Raw genomic sequence first — 18,593 nt, forward strand, 5'->3', positions numbered from 1 at the left:
TATCTTTCTCTGGCCCCACCATCATCTTATCAGCCTCTAATTCGGCATACTCAACACATTGCTTCACTTACAAGAATACCGAGATCTTCTTCAACACGGCTCGGCGAGATCAGTCTTCACTCAGGACCGTATTCGCCGATCGCACAGTTCACACTAGATTCGGCTCGGTTCGCTTCGTGGGGCTGTGGGATGCTTTGGCCTCGTAGATTAAGTCCAGAGCAACAAAGTAAGTTGAAGATCTGCCGATCGATGAATGATTTGACAATACTCTAGAGCGATAAGTTTGGCAGGGAAAAAAATGGCTGCGAGAGGAAGGTGGCCGTCACGTGAACGACATATGGGACGACATCTTTTGCCTTCAACTATATACACTTATACTGACCCAACTGTCTCATTACTTAATCGCTATCGTCTTATATACAATGCTAGAACAGATCGCGGATAAGTCGAGAAAACTCCTCCTCACCACCTAGGACTCCAGAAAGACCCTCTCCGGTATTATGGATTTCCCCATCTGTGCCAACGAACCCATTGATCCCATCGGGACCACTGGTACTAGGCATGAAGCCACTGAAGGACCCAACCGCTTCAAATAGATTTGTCAGCTCGTGGCTCATCTGCAATCCATTCATAGGGCTGTTCCCCAGTTCGTTGAATCCGTTCGTTTGCCCATACACAGAGATGTCTTCCATCGGATGTCCTGCGAGGCCTGCCATGGCCACTGCAGCTGTAGAGTGAGGATCATTCGAATCGGTGCCAAAATTCCGCGCAAAGACACCGAGTTTCTCTCCAATTTTTCGGAGTCCCTTGATAGTTTTCCACAGCCTCTTCGACACGAAGGACTTGGTGCTAAACCCATTGATCAGGTCCAGAGCCATGTAGAACTCATCACGAACCTGGCGATTGAATTCAGCGGGGGCATGGCATACCGCAAGGAAAAGAACAGCCAAGGCAGCGACAAGGAAGTAGTTAAAGGTGATCTGCTGCGTGCGGTAGATATCGGACATCTGGTTCAGGCGAGTGAGAACTCGCACCGTGTCCTTGGCTACGTCCACCACTGTTTGTGCATGACCGCGATCCTCGGCGATACTCGCAGCAGAATGAAGTACGGGTCGGTAGATGAGTATGCGCAGCTGGTTCATACGCAGGTAAAGCAGGATCCTCAGACGCCTCATACCTCGGCTTGCAGACTCGCCATTCTTCGGGGACTCCACGGGATAGAACTTGAGTTCATCCGGGACCTGTTTATACCACTGCAAGACCTGGTAGTCGAGGTAGCCAATTTCATCTCGTCGAATATCGGTGGTGCCTTCGGAGCCAAGGCCGGAATACCAGATCTTCGAGCTGATCCGGTTGTATGAGATCATGCATCGCAAATATGGCAATGATGCGTCCTGATGATAGGAAAGGTTAGATTCATAGTGCATTATATAAAGCTTGGAGTAATTACCGGCTCGGGCAAGTTAGGATCTACGTCCTCGTCCTGGATCACAAAAGGCAAACCTGTGCCTAAGCTCCACCTCCGATCCAAACTATAGACGGTCCAGAAGATGCGAGTAATCGCATTCCACTGATCTTCGAGTGGGAATGATTTCATTACGGCATCTCGGTGGTGCAATCCCAGTTCGAGACACATGCGCGCAGCCAGGCCAATCAATCGGTAGGCCATAGCATCGTCATCAGTATGGAAATGGTAGGTAGCCTAAGATTCTATGAGTGATCCACTCCAAGAAGATGGAGAAGGAACGTTGACGTACCACAATAGCAAATAATTGAATGTTCTTGATGTCATGAGGCTCCCACAGCTTTGACTCGATGACAGGCTTGACGGTAAGAAAGAGGCGCTGCCCGAGGTCGCTTTGACCGCCCCCTTCTACGACCAGCGTGGTTGCGAGAATTAGTTTCAGAATAATGGAATTATCGTCCGAAAGACCATCAGCACCGGGAAAAGCGCGCTGCGCGAAACCGGTCCGCGTGGCAGCTTCCATGAACGTGTATAGTAGGTTAGCTTGGCTGGTAACTGTTGAGATATCCACTATAGGATACATAATGCCGATTTCCTCTTCGTAGACTTTACAAAGGCGTATAGCCTCCTCACGGTGGATACTCCAAATCGGATCCTTAGTAGGATGGATCGTAGGTATGAGAGGAACGAGATGAGGAGGAGGAGATCCCGCCGGGGTGACATGCGCAGTTGTCAATTCGTCGGGTATTCCATCTTCCGCAATACCCATGCTTTGGAGGCTTGATTTTGCGACATCGAAGTTGAAGGCTGAGCTTGTCGGGCCATGGAAACGTGGATGTCGGGAACGCGATTTTGACATGCCCGTTGGCATGGGAGTGAAGACGGACTGGGATCCATCTCGAGGAACATCAAAGGGCGGGGACTCATACGCGGATTTTTGAGCCTGAAGATCACTCAAACTGCTGAAAAGACTATTGACTTGATCTTGAAGAGTGGTCAACTGTGAGCTCATGGAATGAAACTCGCTGACTGGGCATTAGTATCTAAAAGAAGCCTCGGAGGCAGTTTCATAACCTACTCGGAGTCTTTAAAATTGTTGTTGCAGCAATTCGGCGCATATCGGCCTGGACTGACGGTCAGTTCAAGCTATCCGATTCCGAGCGGGGGAAAAGCTGGCCATATTCATTTGCGAGTGGCGGTAACATGGCGATTAATTCACATACATTCCAAGTTGAGATGACCGCATCGCTGACAAGGCACTTGTCCATTGCATTTAATCTTGCGGCGCTTGCATTCGTTGCTAAACAGAGCTTCTCGTTAGCCCTGTACGGGAAGCCTATTCTGTTCTTCCGCGCTGGATGAAAGGCGGCATGGCATGACACTGCAAGGAATGCCGTTCTGCAGCTAACTGCAGACCTAACAAGTAAAGATGCCGGGATATGGCGGCTCGGGAGGGATCAGGCCATTATCATACCACGCGATAGAGATGTAGCGATTCCGCTTTGTGCGCATTTGCGTTCCGTTGGCCTGTTCCGCTTTCCTCTTGGCTGATTCGGTAGTCGGAGTGACCGACTGGTCGCCAGGACCAGTCAGAGATGGCGTCTTCTCCATCTGAGGTGATTCCGAAGTCATGATACACCAGACGTAAGAGTACTGGGGGATTTCACTTGAGGCAAATGGCGGCAATCGAGTGCGGAGAGATTCCTCGCGGGGTTTGCCGTTTCCCCAGATTTAGAGCTGACTCATCTCATTAAATGCAGATTCATTGGTGGGCGCGGCTATACTTTGTTAACACGAGAATCGTGAACTATATTTAAGACTATATTCAGACTAAAAATTCGATGTTCCAACGAAGATCCATGGAAATTTCAGGTATTAACAGGGTCGGGAGTCTCATGCTTTCGACATAATCCAGTTCTTGCCAGCCATCAGCGTCTGCAGAATCTGGCTTCGGTGCTGCGGGCTCTTCCGAAGCCAAACAAATCCAATAATAACACCAGTAAGCACAGAGAGCTGTATGGCCTTGTAGATCCGTTGCAGAATGACACCCTTACGAGTCTGCTTCGCACTCCAGTGACGCCAGACTGGGAATGAGCACCGCAGCCAGTAATGAATTTGAGAAAATCTAAAATCCCAGTTAGCGTAAGCACAAAGCCAGCACGTGTAATATACTCACGGGTAAGTCGACGAGTTCCAGCCATCCGCAGTGATGTACCAACTGGAGCACACCCCACGTCGGAAGACAGTCTTCTGCAGTTGGTCCTGCACTTGCTTGGTCCAAGCCCGCTCGGCTTCCTCTTTGATCTCGTACGAGCTGACCTTGCCCTCCAATATGGGCTTGATGAAGTTCAGCGAATAGTTGACTGCATTCTCGGTCGCGAATATGACGCTCGTGTGGCCGGTGGCAGTGTTCGGCCCGAAGAGCATGAAGAAGTTCGGAAATTGATCCACTGCGATGCCCAGGTAGGCCTGAGCACCTCCACGCTCAGCCCAGAGATCCTCCATATCCTTATTACCCTTCCCAATAACTTTTAGTGGATGGAGCCACTGGTTAGTTTCAAAGCCATTACCCAAAATGATCACATCCGCTGGGACCTCTCTCACTTCGTCTGAGGCTTCCTTCTGGTTGGGAGGATAATGCGAGCCCGGACCCAGTGTCACACTTTTAGCGTTTACTTTAGTCAATGGTTGAGTGGTGAGCTCGACGTTAGATGAGTTCAAGCTGCGGTACCAAGTACCGTCGATGATACGCCGCTTGCAACCGAGGCTGTAGTTAGGGGTAAGCATCTCATGGTATTCCTTGGGGGCCAGCACGCGCATATGCTCCAGAAAAGCCTTCTCGAGCCGTGGCCGTTGTCGACGACCATATGCGCCATCTGTGAACATGGCAAAGAAGTTCCTTTCAAGCATACAAAATAGTGTGTTGCGCAGGAATCGTGCTAGTCCAGGGATGTGGGTCATCAAAATTGGCGTCCATTTCTCCCACTGCACCAGCAAGTGAGGTGGTAGCAAATCTGGTTGAACCCACGGAGGAGTGCGCATCAGCTGTGTGATGGAGCGAACATTAGCCTCTGGCTTAGCTAACTCAGGGACCACCTGGGCGGCACTGCAGCCCGAGCCCACGATGATGACATCTTTGTCCTGCAAATCAATATCACTGTTCCAGCGAGCCGTGTGCATGATCTTGCCCTGGAAATCATCGATCCCGGGGATGTCTTTTGGCCAAGTTTTGGGTTCAACCAAGCCTCCGACACCACTGACCACCACCTTGGCTCGCACGATCTCCATTTTGGTGTACACACTATGCGGGCCTTCCTGGATGGCAAGCTGCTCCCGGTCATAACTAGAAAGATCACCCGTGCCGGGAACAAGATGAGACAAGGTGACTTCCCATTCCTCATCCTCTTCGACCCACCGAAGATGTTTCACGTCGGTGTTGAACTGGATCTTATCGACAATCTGATACTTTTCGCAGACATCTGCGAGATACTGTGCAATTTCAGGACCAGAAGGGTGAAGTGTCGACCAGTTCTTTTTCGGCGCAAAAGAAAAAGAGTAAAATATAGCCGGGCTGCAACGAGAACCGAGTTAGATATGAGCGACAAGCCAAGCAAATGATACATACATGTCGCAAGCGGCGCCAGGATACCGGTTAATCCACCATGTACCCCCGATACCCGACTGGCGCTCAAAAATCCGAAACTGATCCGTTCCAAGAGCCTCTTTCAAACGACATCCCATAGCCACGCCTGACTCCCCAGCACCAACAATGAGCACAGGGTAGTAGGTATGGGCATCCTTACCATAAGCATGGCGCTTATGAATGTTTGCGATCGAAGGCATCGCGAGAATAGATGCTTCAGCCTGAGATCAATGGTCTGAAGCTGTCGCAGACGATACTTAGGAATCCACCGAAGAAAGAATGTGGTACAACATGTGAAAGGTGCCCAGGCACCTACGGCGATCTAAGCGAAATATATTCAGTCAAGTGAATAAGAGAGATAAACAAGATAAGTAGAAGCCAGAGGAAGTCAGATCTTAGGATGGACCAGTTTCAAGCCATCAACGAGGGGGCAGCTTGGAAACCTCGGTAATTTGTCTCATGCCATGGGGTCTTGGCACTTATGTGCTCGTATTACCGAGCGTGAAATGGGTTCATCCTTCATAAAGGAAGAAGTAAAGCTTAAGTGAGTTCGTCTGAAAACAAGCCAGTAACATTAATGACCTGAAGTCAGAAATTACCATATGAGGGCGTTGGTCTATGCTTCTACAGCTCATATGTACAGAATCCGGGTTGGGGCGAGGGCACCGCAGCCCGTGTTTGCGCTCCCGCGATCTTTTTGCTGTCCACACCTCCCCCTAGCTGCCTGAATGAAGCTTCAACAATGGCGCTCTGGATATCGAATCTTGAGAATCGCGCGTCTCTCGACTGATCTACCGCGATCAACCCTCTGCCCACTACGTGAGCGCAGTTCGCGCAATTTCTCCGCATCGTCGGTCGATCGCTATCGTTCCCTTGAACCTCTCGAAGACGCCAGCGTCGATACCTTCCGTACCAAATGCTATGCTCCCGAGCAGCCCGCTATCCTTCCCCGATCGAAATTCAATGACTTACCGGCCTTGAAGAATTGGTTTCAGAGCTGCACTCCCTCCTCTGGTGCCCCAAGCCAGCCCACAACTCGCCTAAATATCGAATACCTGCAGAAACATGCCGGCGATGCATTTGTACCGCTAGAGCTCACTGAAACATCTCCGCCTAATCCATCTGGCGACCCGGGCTCGCATCGTCATGGCGGGACTGACCTCTTGAGCTTCCGTCAGTTTCACGCGCCGCTGACAATGTTTCTCGAGTGGATGCGCATGGCAGATAACTCACCACAATCGAGTCGCTTGTATCTCGCCCAGTGCCAGCTCCTCGATCTACCTCCGGTCCTGCGACGAGACTTCCCAATCCCAGATATCGTGGCACAGGCTGGCAAGGGTGATGTGTATGACACGAATGTCTGGATCGGACACCCGCCTACATATACCCCTCTGCACCGTGATCCCAATCCGAATCTTTTCATTCAGCTCGCTGGGCATAAGGTTGTGAGACTACTAACTCCGACGGACGGACAGGCCGTGTTTTCTGCGGTTCGGCAGCAACTGGGCAAGAGTGGGGGGAAAGACGCCGCGGCCTTTCGAGGCGAGGAAATGATGCAAGGACAGGAGCGTGCTCTGTTGGATGAGATGGTGTGGAGTACCCCGGCGTCTGCTGGTTCAGATGGCGGAGTGGGGTATGAAGCTCATCTTGGGACCGGAGATGGCCTCTTTATCCCTAAAGGATGGTGGCATAGTATCAAGGGGGTGGGAGAGGGTGTGACTGCATCGGTAAGTGCTCATTTGCATGATGATAGCTCAAGGTAATGCCTCGCTAACTTCTGGTTCGCAGGTCAACTGGTGGTTCCGATGAAGACCCAAGAAATAATATACCCTTTTAACCTGTAGCATAGAGAATAGAGAATAGAGAATATCTCAAAAGCGATATGTACAAAATCAAAACTTGAGGTTGTCGGCTGGGAAATAGTAACGTTGTAATTCGGGCAGTTCTAGAAACGTCTCGGCTCCACCGTCATTTTCAACCCTCTTTTCCCCAGACATCTGCCACGCCCTCATCATCAGCATGCTCCTGTCGCGCACAGCTTTCCGCGCCGCCATTCTTCACTTAAGTCTCAACCCAGCTCTAATACGCGCCGCAACCCCTGCCGCCTTTACCCTGCACACTCCGGCGCATCTTGGCCAGACACTGAGCTCCCGCCTATACACCGTCCTCTTCCCTCAGTGCACGCCACTCAATAAGTTCACCGAATCACACACTCAAATACGCACAATGGCTTCAGAATCGAACTCCACGCCCGAGTCCGCTGCTCAGTCACAAGGACCGAACGAGTCCCAGCCTCAAGAAGCGCAACAATCTCAGGAGCGTCTCGCCCTCCCACCCAGCGACTCCTCCGGCCCAAAGCTTGACCTCAGCGAAGGCGGCTCATCTGTGACGCTTGACCACTTGGGCCCCATGGTCGTCAATGTTGATGGAACACTGTCGCGTATTAGCAACTGGGAGGAGATGGCCGAGATTGAGCGCAAAAACACTCTTCGCATCATCGGCAAGCGGAATAAGCAGCGTTTGGAGGCTTTGAAGGCTGCGCGGGGCGAGGAATAGACCTTGATTTCTAGGAAGGACAGTGTACTACAAATTGTATATGGCATTGAATGGTGTTTAAGCGCATTCGTTTATATTTTGACATATTGGATCCATGGTCATTCTCCACAATGTAGAGTTGGTTGTATCTTCTGGTGGTCTCATAGATAAATACCAGGCATACTACTGTCTTTATCAACTGCGATAACCCAAGGATTGATGCAAAAGTCCATCAACAGTCCACCGAATCAGTCGAACAGCTTGTTGATGTACTTATGAAGAATGCTCCTGCGGGTGATGTCAGTCATCGAAAACGTGAAACTCACACGCAAGTAGCACGGTTCCAACTCACTTTGGAGGCAATGACACAAGCTCTCTCTCATACTCATCAATCTCCGCCAAACCGCTAATTAGATCAACCTCTTCAGGCTTCAAGAACTTCGTTCTGTGGAAAAGCTTCCACCCGAAATAAAGAATAGGAAAGACTCCAATCATGGTATATGAGAAGAGAAATGTAGGAATTGACCATTTACCAGGCAAGAAAACCGTGTAGCCACCGACAAAAGCCATAATCGTAGTGGAGGCGCAGGCGATGTAGGCGATGTAGGGCTGGAACCAACTCTTGTATGGTAAACTATCCCGTGAAACCCCCTGGACATCGAGTGCCTTCTTGAAACGGATGTAGGTGAAGGTGACGACAGAAAAGTTGATGAGTTGGGAGGCAGTGACCTAGCTGTTTTAGTATTTGTTTTGGTGCCACATTGGCAATAGAGTTGATACGCACAAGATTGACAAACCAGTTGAGTACAACTGAAGCACCATTAGACACCTGCAAGAAGCTAAGCAGCGCAATGAGAAGAACAACAGCCACACAGTAGATAGGTACGCCTTGCTGAGTGCACTTGGTCAAAAATCGAGGTGCCTTTCTTTCCAACGCAAGACCGTACAAACTGCGACTAGCACAATACACGTAGCTATTCCCTGCACTGAAAGAAGCCGTTAAAACAACGGCATTGACGATATGGGGCAGAATAGGAATATGCAGTCGATCCATAGAAATGACATATGGTGAAGCCGCAGCACCAGGCTTATCATTATCAAAAGCCGAGGCCATTTCCTTGTCATCATAGGGAACCAGAATACCCACACATAGAACACCGAGAACAAAGAATGCCGTGAGACGATAGAAGACCCCATTGAATGCCTTTGGTAGTACAACACGAGGGTTGATAGTTTCTCCAGCAGCCATGGACACATAATCGGGTCCCGCGATAGTGAAGCTGGCTGTGATGAGAGCCGATAAAAAAGCGAGGAATTTGCCTGTATCTCCGGTCTTGTAGTATTCTGCAAATGCCCCGGGCTCATTCCAGTATCTGAAGCCGAATCGGTCGCCGAGGGGATTTCCTCCTAGCATTACAATAAATGTGTAGAAGATAAGGCCAGTACTGAGGAGCACTTTGCCTAAGGAGAGCCAGAATTCTGCTTCTCCGTACCATTTCACGGCGAAGACGTTGAGCACTCTAGACGAATTTTAGTGGGAATATTAACTATGCCACCGGGGAGTAGGGAGACGAACGCATAGAGCACAAGAACAATCACGTTCATTGCGGCTACTGGTATCGCACTGGTCCAATAGTTGATAATCAAGCTGACAGCGACAATCTCAAAAGGCACGAGGGCGGCTTCGAAGATGAAGAAGTTGTAGCCGGCGGCGACGCCGAGTGCTTCATCGACATAGCGGCCAGCAAATCGAATGAACGGGGAGGAAATGGGAAGGTAAGTAACCATTTCCGCCAGACCTATATCGCATTGTAGGTATTAGCCTTGAACCCAAGGGGTAGTTCTGCCGTAGGAAAGTAAATATGTCGCAGAGGCAAGGGCTTGAAGTAGCGACAGGTGCTTTTGACCATCGTAACACCATCGTAAAACCCACATGGGGTCAAGGGAGGTTATTGATATGGGCCGATGAGGGAGATGAGGATTCATACAAACAGTTATGATCAGAATCACCATACTCCTAATTAGTGTTAGCTATCGATCTTAGTTCCAAAGTGGGCCAGGTCCTTGATTGTTTGAACAATCAATTGGGTTCTCTAGAGATGCACTGTGGCGCGTATGGCTTATGATGAATGTCGACTGATGTTGATTGTTTGATGGAGAAAAGCCGGGGTCTAAAAGTCTGCTTACATGCCCGAGGACTTGCTCGAGGTTGATAGAATATTGTCTTTTCCTTTCCGAATTAGGAGGCTCTCATTTTCTTGTTGTTGTTGTCTCGTTTGAGATGAATAGAGCCTGCTTTCGGCGTTGAAAGCAAACCAAAAGTTCCCAGTGCATTGTCGAGACAAACTAAGGACGGATGGACAAAACAAAATTAGAAATCATTGCACTTACCAGATAGTGAACGCAAGAAATAAGCTTGCTGGGCCACTGGTGCGCAAGCCAGAACCAATCTGAACATAGAGTGCTGTGCCAATCGTTCCACCGATGCCAATTAGTTGGATATGGCGAGGCTTCAATTTGCGGCGGGTATGGTCGAAGGTTGGCTTCATAGATCCATCATTGATTGAGTCGCCATGACTTTCTCGCGGAGTCTGCTCGTTTGTCTCGACAACATTTCTGGCCTTCATTGTTTTCGACTCGGCATCAGACAGGCGGCGGGTAGCACCGGCGCGTTGAATGGCGGCAGTCATTGGTGAGTGAGAGATTGTATCCAGCTTTGAATCTGGATGGAACATGTTGAAGGATGTCATTTATAGGCGGGAAAGACAGTTACTGTTGCGTAGAAGGAGAGAGACATTGAGGATATAAATCCATCGCCAAATAAGGGAGCACATGAACAACACGGAAAAAATTCTCACCTTGGCGCTGTATTTCCCTTGCTTGGCAGATCAGCCACGCGTGATATTCAGGCCAAGCCATTCCGGGCTCCCGAGATCAGCACCTGTAGCACGAGCTGGGGAGCAAATTAGGGGTACCCTACCCTCCAGGCTTAGGCTGTGCTGTCAGCCCGCCCAACATACCTCCACGGCAGCCCTGGCCGAAGTTGTTTGCTTTGGTCAATCACAGGCGTCGGCAAGAATGGAAGTTTTAAGATGTTTGTTATAGTACAGTAATTCGAATTCAGCTCCTAGTGCCATAGCAAAGTGTAAGTACGTAACACATCATTCTAATCATTAAAATCATCAAAACCAGACAGAACAATCCACCAGCGAAGGGTTTGGCGTTGGCATGTTCTCCTATTAGGTCCTGTCACAATATGCAAAGAAATTCAATGTCTCAAAGCAGGTAACACTTCAAATCAATATGAACCAAAGCTTCGACATAACAATCAAGCATTACGCTCCGAATCACAGCCCAGCGGAGGTCCTCACTCCGGTACCTCACTTGTCATCTTTGGAGCCAGTGCTGGATGTACTCTCATTCGAGGGCCGCCGCTCAGGGAGTAGGAAGTCCTTTCCCAGCCAGGCTGGAGGGAAGAAAGGATCATTGTCTTCAAAATAAAGATGATGGATCAGGTCCTGGTCTTCCACGATGTCCCGGTTGGGATCAATATAGCCTCGCGGCACTGCTTTTTGTGTGCGAGGCTTGGCTGAGCTGGCTTGCGAACTTGATTGCGCGTTGGAAGACATGCTTTCGGTTATAGAATGAACAGCACGAGGAAGTGTTAAAGTGAAGATGGAGAGTCCGAGACTGCAAGTGGTACGAAGTCAAGGGTCATCTGACGCAACCGACCTTTGACGTCGTGCCACAAGGTTCTCAAGTACATTTGACGTCATGGGCTGCACATCCTATATTGAGGCCAAATTAGGTAGCCTTAATGGTACCATAAATGGCCTGTAATAATAGACTAACGCAAGATCATCTCATCCTTGTCATATTGGAGATGATCCACACTGGCAGAGCAATCAGGGTGCCGGGTTCGTAATCAGCCGAACCCCGCCCCCACGATCTGAGCTTCCGTCAATTCCTTAAGTCTCCAACTTCACAGCAATAATGACAGGGAACGAGTCCGAGTCCAAGCGCTTTGCGCCCAAGGTGGCCGTCCAGCTGGACCCGCCGAAGGACGACCTCATCTCGCAGGAGGAATTGGCCAAGTGCGATGGTAGTCCTACCTCGGCTCATTCTTTAAATCCCTCCAGACTGATTCGCATTCGCAGGCACCGACCCTAGCCGTCCGACTCTCGTCGCTATCAAGGGCACTGTCTTTGATGTGACCCGGAACGCTGCCTACGGCTCTTCCGGTCAATATCGCGGTATGTCTCTTCATCCGAATCTATATCGGAACAGCTTCACTGACATGAATTTAGTATTCGCCGGCAAGGACCCCTCCCGCGCCCTCGCCTGCTCATCGCTTAAGCCCGAAGACTGTGTGCCCGATTGGTACGATCTCGACGACAAGGAGAAGACCACACTGGATGAGTGGTTCACCTTCTTCAGCAAGCGGTACAACATCGTCGGCAAGGTCGAAGGTGCCAAGAACGCCTAAATATCGATCAAGAGTATGTAGGATTTACAGGACATTGATCTGGGTCAATTGCATAAAATATACCCGAAGAGGAGATTAGTTACGAATCCAGGGTTTTAAATCACAATGCTTTTATTCAATCCAAAAAAAATCAGGGTGGTATCGGACAGCCAGCTCATTAGATACAGGAAAAAGTTGCCTAGACAATGCTCGAGTATATAGGCATCACCATCACTCTATACACGATAAACCAACTCTCTACCGGCCCTTGCGACCCTTCCGTTGCGCGCGCTTCTTGGCGATAATGCGGTTGCGTTTGGCAATCTTGTTCTCTTCCTCATCCTCCTCTTCATCCTCGGCCTCCTGACCCTTACCCATACCCTTGCCATCGCGAGTTTGAGAATGCTTCCGCTTGGTGCCCTTATTCGCCGCTGCCTCCTCCCTAGCCTCCGCCTCTTCCTTGGCCTTCTTTTCCTCCTTAGCCTTGAGCTTCTCCTTCTCCTGTTCTTGCAATTCTTGGCGACGTTTGATAACCTGTGCGTTGTCAATGGCGAATTCGACAATCAGGCGCTTCTTCGTGTCGCGCTCCTCGTTATCGGGGTTGGCAGGAATCTCAACGGGGTGGCAGTTGAGCCAGCGGAGACCCATGAGCGCGTGTCGGTGGGTAACGTATTCAATGAAACCGTAACCACGGCTGCGACCACCGCCGCCCTTCTCAGGAACCTTGGTGCCCTCACGAGTCTCGTAAACAATCTTAGCCTGGCGCACAATACCCTGCTTGTTCGCCTTTCTCTCGTAGTCGAGTTCCTTCATGGTCTCTCTGGATCGTTGCTGCTCTTCCTTAGACAGGGGTTGACGCTTCTCGGCCTTGACGTCTGTCGCGAAGCCAACGACGGCCTGACGAGCAAGTTGCTTGAGATCCTTAGAGGTGATGTGGCGGGGGATGTTTCGAATAGCAAGACGGGTCAGACTCAGGTGCAGAGCGGGATTCTTCTTGATGACGGCCTCACGCTGCTTGCAGCTCTCCTCGCGCATCTTGATTTCGGAGGGAGAGAGCTTCTTGTACAGCGGAGAGTTCGAGGGAATAGTACCCTCGCCCAGCAGGTAGAGACGACGCTTATCCTTGTCACGAACAAGGCGGCGAGAGACGCCCTCTTCTTCGAGCTTTGTAGCCTCACGCTTGTTAACGGCGCGAGCCACTTGGAGAACTCGGCCATCTAGAGTGTACCGTCCGCTAGGATCGGAGTTATCGTTTTGCAGAACGGAGTGCTTCATCATAGGGTTGGGACGCTGCTTGTCTCCGATGGGCATTTCTTGTGTCTTCGGGGCTTCACGGGTACAGGCGAATGCATCCTCGGGCTTCCAGAAGCACACAAATCCAGTGCCACGGGGTCTTCCAGTCTCGTGGTCCACGACGATACGGGCATAGCGCAAAGGCCCGAATTGTTTGAAGTGTTCGTAGAGTGCTTCGTCGTCGCAGGTGAAGGGAAGGTTGCGAAGGAAGATTGTGCATGCGTCGCGGTCATCGGGCTTCTTCTCTGTCTCGTCATCCTCCTCGTCGTCTAGATCCTCCAACCCTTCCATATCCTCATCCTCGTCGGATTCCTCATCTTCATCCTCATCGTCTTCTCCCTCTGATGAGGTTACATCGTCGGGATCTTCCGCAGAAGTCTCCATATCTTCTTTGTCCTCCATGTCCACGTCCTTGTCTTCCTTCTTCTCTTCCTTCTCCTCGCCCTCCTGCTGCTTCTCCCAGACCTCTTTGTCGACCGCCCAATCAACAGCCAGTTGACGGCCATCGATCTCTTTTCCGTTCACTTCTCGGACCGCCTTCTCCGCATTCTTCTTACCGCGGATAATGACAAACCCGAAACCAGCGAGCGTATTGTTGCGCTTGGGGAGGGTAGCCCACTTGACCTTTCCATAACTGCGGAAAAGGAGAGCCAGATCATCAGAAGTCTTAATGCTCCATGGCAAGTTGCGAACAATGAGTTTGGGGGCTGGTTCTCGGCGTTCTGATCCGCACGATCCTGCTTCTGCTTGATACCAGCAGCAGAGGGAACACTCTTGCCGAGCTTCTCGTCAATTTCACGTTGACGCGCCTGGGCGTAGTCGACGCGAATCTGCTTTCCCTCGAACTTCTTTCCGTTCAGCTCCTTCAGGGCGCTCTCGGCGTCCTCAAGATCGGCGAATGTAACGAAACCGTATCCTTTGCACAACTTCGTCTTGGAGTCGATGACAGCAGTGGCGTGCTTGATAACGTAGGACTGAGAGAAGAACTCGGCCAGGCTCTCTGTGGTAGCGGAGGTCGGTAGCGATCGAACGAAGAGCGTTCTCTTCGTCTTGGTGGCCGGGGCCTCTGGATTGTCGGTCTTGGTGATTTCTTCCATTTTGGCGTCTGTATCTTGAGCGAGGCTCTCGTCAGAGATACGCCGTTTCTTATTTGACTCAACCATTGTGAAAAAAAGAATTCGCAAACGTTGGACTTTGTGTAATCAAAAGTCGAACGAAAGTCGAGAGGCGCAAAAAAATTGGCGGCAGAAAAACGCTGTTGCGGTTCCAGGGCGGTGAATGTTGGTCTGGACGGGCTGATAAGGCGCGCGAGCTTTATCACTTTATCGTCGTACCTCCCATCCATCATGGACAATCGATCTGCAGACGACTCTGGCTCTCACCCAGAGGGAGCTAATGCCGGATCATCTACTCCTGTAACACCCGGGTCTTCGTCAAATCAACTCAAAGTCCAACAGCCGAAACCACAGGCCCTTCCAAATCGACCCGGTCCATCGGCGATCCTCGTGTCCACGCGACAGAAGGGCAATCCAATTTTGAATCACATTAAACTCCTTCCCTGGGAATATGCCGACATCCCAGCTGACTATGTTATCGGTACAACGGCATGCGCACTTTTTCTTTCCCTAAAATACCATCGTCTACACCCCGAATACATCTACTCCCGAGTCCGACTTCTCGCCGGTAAATACCAATTACGTATTGTTCTGGTCATGGTCGACATCCCCAATCATGAAGACCCTCTAAAGGAGCTATCCAAGACGTCAATAATCAACAACCTCACCCTGTTCCTTTGCTGGTCCGCTCCGGAAGCAGCCCACTACCTCGAACTCTTCAAGTCGTCGGAATATGCACAGCCTACGGCAATTCGCACTCAGCAAGCCCAATCATATAAGGAGTCACTGGTGGAATTTGTTACAACCCCTAGGACTATCAACAAGTCGGATGCAGCCAGCCTGATCTCCACATTTGGAAGCTTGCAGAATGCAGTGAACACGCAACCAGAGGTGCTCAGTGCGGTACCTGGCTGGGGTGAGAAGAAGGTTCAACAGTGGTGCAGTGCCGTCAGGGAGGACTTTAGGGTGGAGACCACCAAGAAAGCTACGGCACCTGGCTCCAAAAGCCAAAGCAGAACGCCGGTGCCTCGACGACTACAAAACGCAGATATAGACGAGGACGAAGCGGTACTACGTGCCGTATTGGAAGAGAGCCATCGGACAGCCCACACCTCTGCTCTTCAAGACTCTACGAGTGAGGCGCCGCCGGAGGAGGGGATGAGCGAGGGCGTCATGGCTGCACTAGCCAAGTTACGAGACACAGGCGGGTGAAGATTTTATATGGACCTTTACGAAATGTATGATTTATGATCCCATTTGAGGCTTCCTCAAATATTCGAAGGACGTCACTTGCAGGGAAGAAGACAAGGGACTGTCATTCCCATGAGCCACAGACTGTGTCCAACGGCGGCAGTCGTGTTGTACTCAGCGCCTGCAAAGACGCTGAAGCCTCTGAAGATCACAGTATGCCTCCATGATCTCAATTTGGGGAACATACCAGTTACTGATTGCCAGATAAGCGGTACGGAATGGTCGGAGAATGACCTCGAGGACTCATATGGGGACTGATGTAAACTCACAAGTCACGACAGCGTCGTAGATCCCTTAAAAAACCAGTCAACTAATACCAATGAACGATATCAAGCGAATGGAATTGGAGTGTATAGGCTTACGAGTAGTCGAGATCTCCGGCATAGACTCAAACAGGACGTTCTCCACTTCCCCACTTCCGAAGTGGGACATCCTTGTTGGACCCCTCAGAGGCTCGAGCATTAAAAGGTGGACAGCCGAGCTACCGGCCTTGTGAGGTGAAACTACTTTGCAAAGTGCCTCAGGCTCAGCTTGCCGTTTTTATGATCTAAGTTTCAAGGCTTATCTGATAAAATGTCTCCGCTCTTTAGCAGCTCTGTTTTTCACGAGGAGGTCCCCATTCTCATTGTAGGGGGTGGGCCATCCGGTCTTCTTCTTGCCTATTTACTTGCACAGCTAAATGGTACATAGAAATCACTTCTCATTCGAGTATACACAGCAGCTAACATCTCATAGTCCGGTCTGTGATCATCGAGCGCTATCCTACACGACTCGCGGCCCCCAAAGCACATGCGCTTTCTCCCAGGTCTCTTGAACTTTGCCGACAGGCCGGTCTCGACGTGAATGAGATTCGCAAAATCGGGAGTCCTCGCGGTGATGCCTATTGGGTGAACTTCATCACCAGTCTTGCGGGTAAACAGGTCGGCCGGCTACCCTATGAGCGAATGGATAAGGAAGTGTTGAATGACACTCCCACAGTAAGACTTGGAATATCTGTTGAGAGTGGCTATGCTGACTATGAAAAGATGATTCACAACATTCCCCAGCCGGCCTTTGAAGAATTAGTTGCTGACAAGTTGGCTAAGAGTGATCTTGTTGAAATTCGCAAAAATCACTCGTTTGTAAGCCTGGAGCAGGTAAGTTGCCAGATCTGAAAGTGGTAGAGGGAGGCTGATTTGATATTCAAGGGTGATGGCTTTGTTGTAACGACTATCAAAGACCGTGGGGCTCAAAAAGAGTATAAGATTAGATCCCGCCATGTGGTCGCTTGTGATGGTGCCAAAAGTGTTGTTCGAAAATTCCTTGGCGTGACTTGTGAAGGAGAAGAGACATGTGAGTACTTTGCGAAGTGAAGTTCTGTACAAAGAACTAATGTTCTCTTTAGGTGAAACCATGATGACGATTCACTTTAACGCCGACCTGAAGCCAGTGATTAAAGATCGGGTCGGTATGTTGCATTGGGTTATGGATCCCGTGGTGTCTGGGTTCATCATCGGCTATGATTTGTCTGGAAACCAGGTCTTGATTTGCAACTTTGACGTGAGATTTCACACATATTTACCCGAAGAGGGATATTGACCATACTCATGCAGCCTGAGAAGCATCCGGTGGACTCATGGAACGAGGAGCACTGTCGCAGCGTTATAGATGCGTCTATCGGGATGAAGACTCCATACGATGTGCTCAGCTACCGACCATGGATTTTGAGTCGAAAAGTGGCTCGATCGTATCGAGTTGACCAGGTCTTTTTGTAAGTGGGAATCAAAAGGGTACCTTGAATTCGGAGTTCTGACCCTTGCTTACTAGGGCCGGTGATGCGGCTCACTCTTTCCCACCCACTGGCGGCCTCGGCCTGAACTCAGGACTTGGCGACGTTCACAATCTTGCGTACAAGCTCGCCGCCGTTCATCAAGGATGGGGCGGAGACAAACTACTGGACACTTATCAGTCCGAACGCCGTCAGATCGCACTGGTAAACTCCAGCCAAAGTGTGAAAAACGGAAAGCAAATCTTCAGCTTGTTGAAAGCTCTTGGCACGACAGATCCAGATGTCGAGGTTTGCAGACAGAATCTTTACCATAATATTCAAGATGCCGATGCAATGATCGAAATCAACAAAGGGATTGAAGGACAGCGCGAGCATTTCGACAATCTCGGCCTACACATCGGATACGTCTACGGCGACAAGAAAATCCCCACTAATGTGTCTCACTTCCAATCTTCCTGTGTCCCTGGAGCCCGGCTTCCTCATGCTTGGATCAAGGTTTCTCGTGAGAAACTGCAATTACCTGCCATTGATAACTCCTACGTGCATGAGTTATCGGAAGATGAGGTCTGCAAGAAGCAGTTTTCTACCTTGGATTTATGCGGTCTGGACACCTTTACTCTCATTGTGGACGAGACTAGAGCTCCTCATTTCAAAGGGATTATCGAGGGGGCCATCCAAGAACTACCCCGGGAAGTCGCAGGTGTCTTGCCCATGAAACTCATCGTTCATGGAGTCGACTTTGCCCTTCAGGCCGGACCCGAAGCACAAAAGTGGACTGAGCTGATGAATTTGAAGAAACAGGCCATTCTCGTCTGCCCGGATCAACATATTTTGGCATGTCTTCCATGCAACAGTGGAACGGTCCAGCTTTTAAAGTCGTTGGAAGGACACTTGGGGTGGTAGAACGTTATTTATAGAGAATGAGCTCTGAGGCAACCCCGGAATCCATCGTGATCAGTTAGATGACTAGAAACCTACCGCCTGGATGTAGACTCAGCCATCATTCGATCGTGTGGGCCTCGGATATAAATCGAGTGACGCGTTCGTTCTGACCCCAT

The 18,593-nt window shown here is 50.2% G+C and overlaps 10 protein-coding genes across 10 annotated transcripts; 5 read left to right on the top strand and 5 right to left on the bottom strand.

The window, feature by feature from the left end:
• Window positions 1-425: 425 nt before the first annotated feature.
• On the bottom strand, window positions 426-3,076 carry N7443_004333 (transcription factor domain-containing protein; the record flags this gene model as incomplete). The annotated part of the gene is made up of 6 exons (XM_056884389.1): window positions 426-1,394; window positions 1,451-1,702; window positions 1,758-2,494; window positions 2,544-2,589; window positions 2,689-2,788; window positions 2,940-3,076. 6 exons carry the CDS (start codon window positions 3,074-3,076, stop codon window positions 426-428), a joined length of 2,241 nt encoding a protein of 746 aa, XP_056742667.1.
• A 282-nt stretch (window positions 3,077-3,358) lies between these two features.
• N7443_004334 (flavin-containing monooxygenase) lies at window positions 3,359-5,308 on the bottom strand (the record flags this gene model as incomplete). Its single annotated transcript, XM_056884390.1, has 3 exons — window positions 3,359-3,590; window positions 3,642-5,036; window positions 5,091-5,308. The coding sequence occupies 3 exons, from the start codon at window positions 5,306-5,308 to the stop codon at window positions 3,359-3,361; spliced, it is 1,845 nt and encodes a 614-aa protein (XP_056742668.1).
• Window positions 5,309-5,836: 528 nt separating this feature from the next.
• N7443_004335 (putative JmjC domain protein) lies at window positions 5,837-6,917 on the top strand (the record flags this gene model as incomplete). The annotated part of the gene is made up of 2 exons (XM_056884391.1): window positions 5,837-6,835; window positions 6,897-6,917. 2 exons carry the CDS (start codon window positions 5,837-5,839, stop codon window positions 6,915-6,917), a joined length of 1,020 nt encoding a protein of 339 aa, XP_056742669.1.
• A 210-nt stretch (window positions 6,918-7,127) lies between these two features.
• On the top strand, window positions 7,128-7,664 carry N7443_004336 (uncharacterized protein; the record flags this gene model as incomplete). The annotated part of the gene is made up of 1 exon (XM_056884392.1): window positions 7,128-7,664. The coding sequence occupies one exon, from the start codon at window positions 7,128-7,130 to the stop codon at window positions 7,662-7,664; it is 537 nt and encodes a 178-aa protein (XP_056742670.1).
• A 227-nt stretch (window positions 7,665-7,891) lies between these two features.
• On the bottom strand, window positions 7,892-10,378 carry N7443_004337 (putative general amino acid permease (Agp2); the record flags this gene model as incomplete). The annotated part of the gene is made up of 6 exons (XM_056884393.1): window positions 7,892-7,931; window positions 7,996-8,372; window positions 8,428-9,163; window positions 9,220-9,442; window positions 9,632-9,660; window positions 10,035-10,378. The coding sequence occupies 6 exons, from the start codon at window positions 10,376-10,378 to the stop codon at window positions 7,892-7,894; spliced, it is 1,749 nt and encodes a 582-aa protein (XP_056742671.1).
• Window positions 10,379-11,023: 645 nt separating this feature from the next.
• On the bottom strand, window positions 11,024-11,272 carry N7443_004338 (uncharacterized protein; the record flags this gene model as incomplete). Its single annotated transcript, XM_056884394.1, has 1 exon — window positions 11,024-11,272. One exon carries the CDS (start codon window positions 11,270-11,272, stop codon window positions 11,024-11,026), a length of 249 nt encoding a protein of 82 aa, XP_056742672.1.
• Window positions 11,273-11,636: 364 nt separating this feature from the next.
• Window positions 11,637-12,129, top strand: N7443_004339 (putative progesterone binding protein; the record flags this gene model as incomplete). The annotated part of the gene is made up of 3 exons (XM_056884395.1): window positions 11,637-11,745; window positions 11,801-11,896; window positions 11,951-12,129. The coding sequence occupies 3 exons, from the start codon at window positions 11,637-11,639 to the stop codon at window positions 12,127-12,129; spliced, it is 384 nt and encodes a 127-aa protein (XP_056742673.1).
• Window positions 12,130-12,366: 237 nt separating this feature from the next.
• Window positions 12,367-14,564, bottom strand: N7443_004340 (mRNA-binding ribosome biosynthesis protein NOP4; the record flags this gene model as incomplete). Its single annotated transcript, XM_056884396.1, has 2 exons — window positions 12,367-14,035; window positions 14,095-14,564. 2 exons carry the CDS (start codon window positions 14,562-14,564, stop codon window positions 12,367-12,369), a joined length of 2,139 nt encoding a protein of 712 aa, XP_056742674.1.
• Window positions 14,565-14,747: 183 nt separating this feature from the next.
• On the top strand, window positions 14,748-15,728 carry N7443_004341 (DNA repair protein RAD10; the record flags this gene model as incomplete). The annotated part of the gene is made up of 1 exon (XM_056884397.1): window positions 14,748-15,728. One exon carries the CDS (start codon window positions 14,748-14,750, stop codon window positions 15,726-15,728), a length of 981 nt encoding a protein of 326 aa, XP_056742675.1.
• A 612-nt stretch (window positions 15,729-16,340) lies between these two features.
• On the top strand, window positions 16,341-18,438 carry N7443_004342 (Branched-chain-amino-acid aminotransferase; the record flags this gene model as incomplete). Its single annotated transcript, XM_056884398.1, has 7 exons — window positions 16,341-16,449; window positions 16,503-16,744; window positions 16,793-16,903; window positions 16,955-17,099; window positions 17,152-17,306; window positions 17,360-17,517; window positions 17,574-18,438. 7 exons carry the CDS (start codon window positions 16,341-16,343, stop codon window positions 18,436-18,438), a joined length of 1,785 nt encoding a protein of 594 aa, XP_056742676.1.
• Window positions 18,439-18,593: the final 155 nt, after the last annotated feature.

The sequence above is a fragment of the Penicillium atrosanguineum genome (genome assembly GCF_028827265.1).
Source record: "Penicillium atrosanguineum strain IBT 20685 chromosome Unknown utg000003l_segment0_segment0, whole genome shotgun sequence".
NCBI classification, from domain to species: Eukaryota; Fungi; Ascomycota; class Eurotiomycetes; order Eurotiales; family Aspergillaceae; genus Penicillium; species Penicillium atrosanguineum.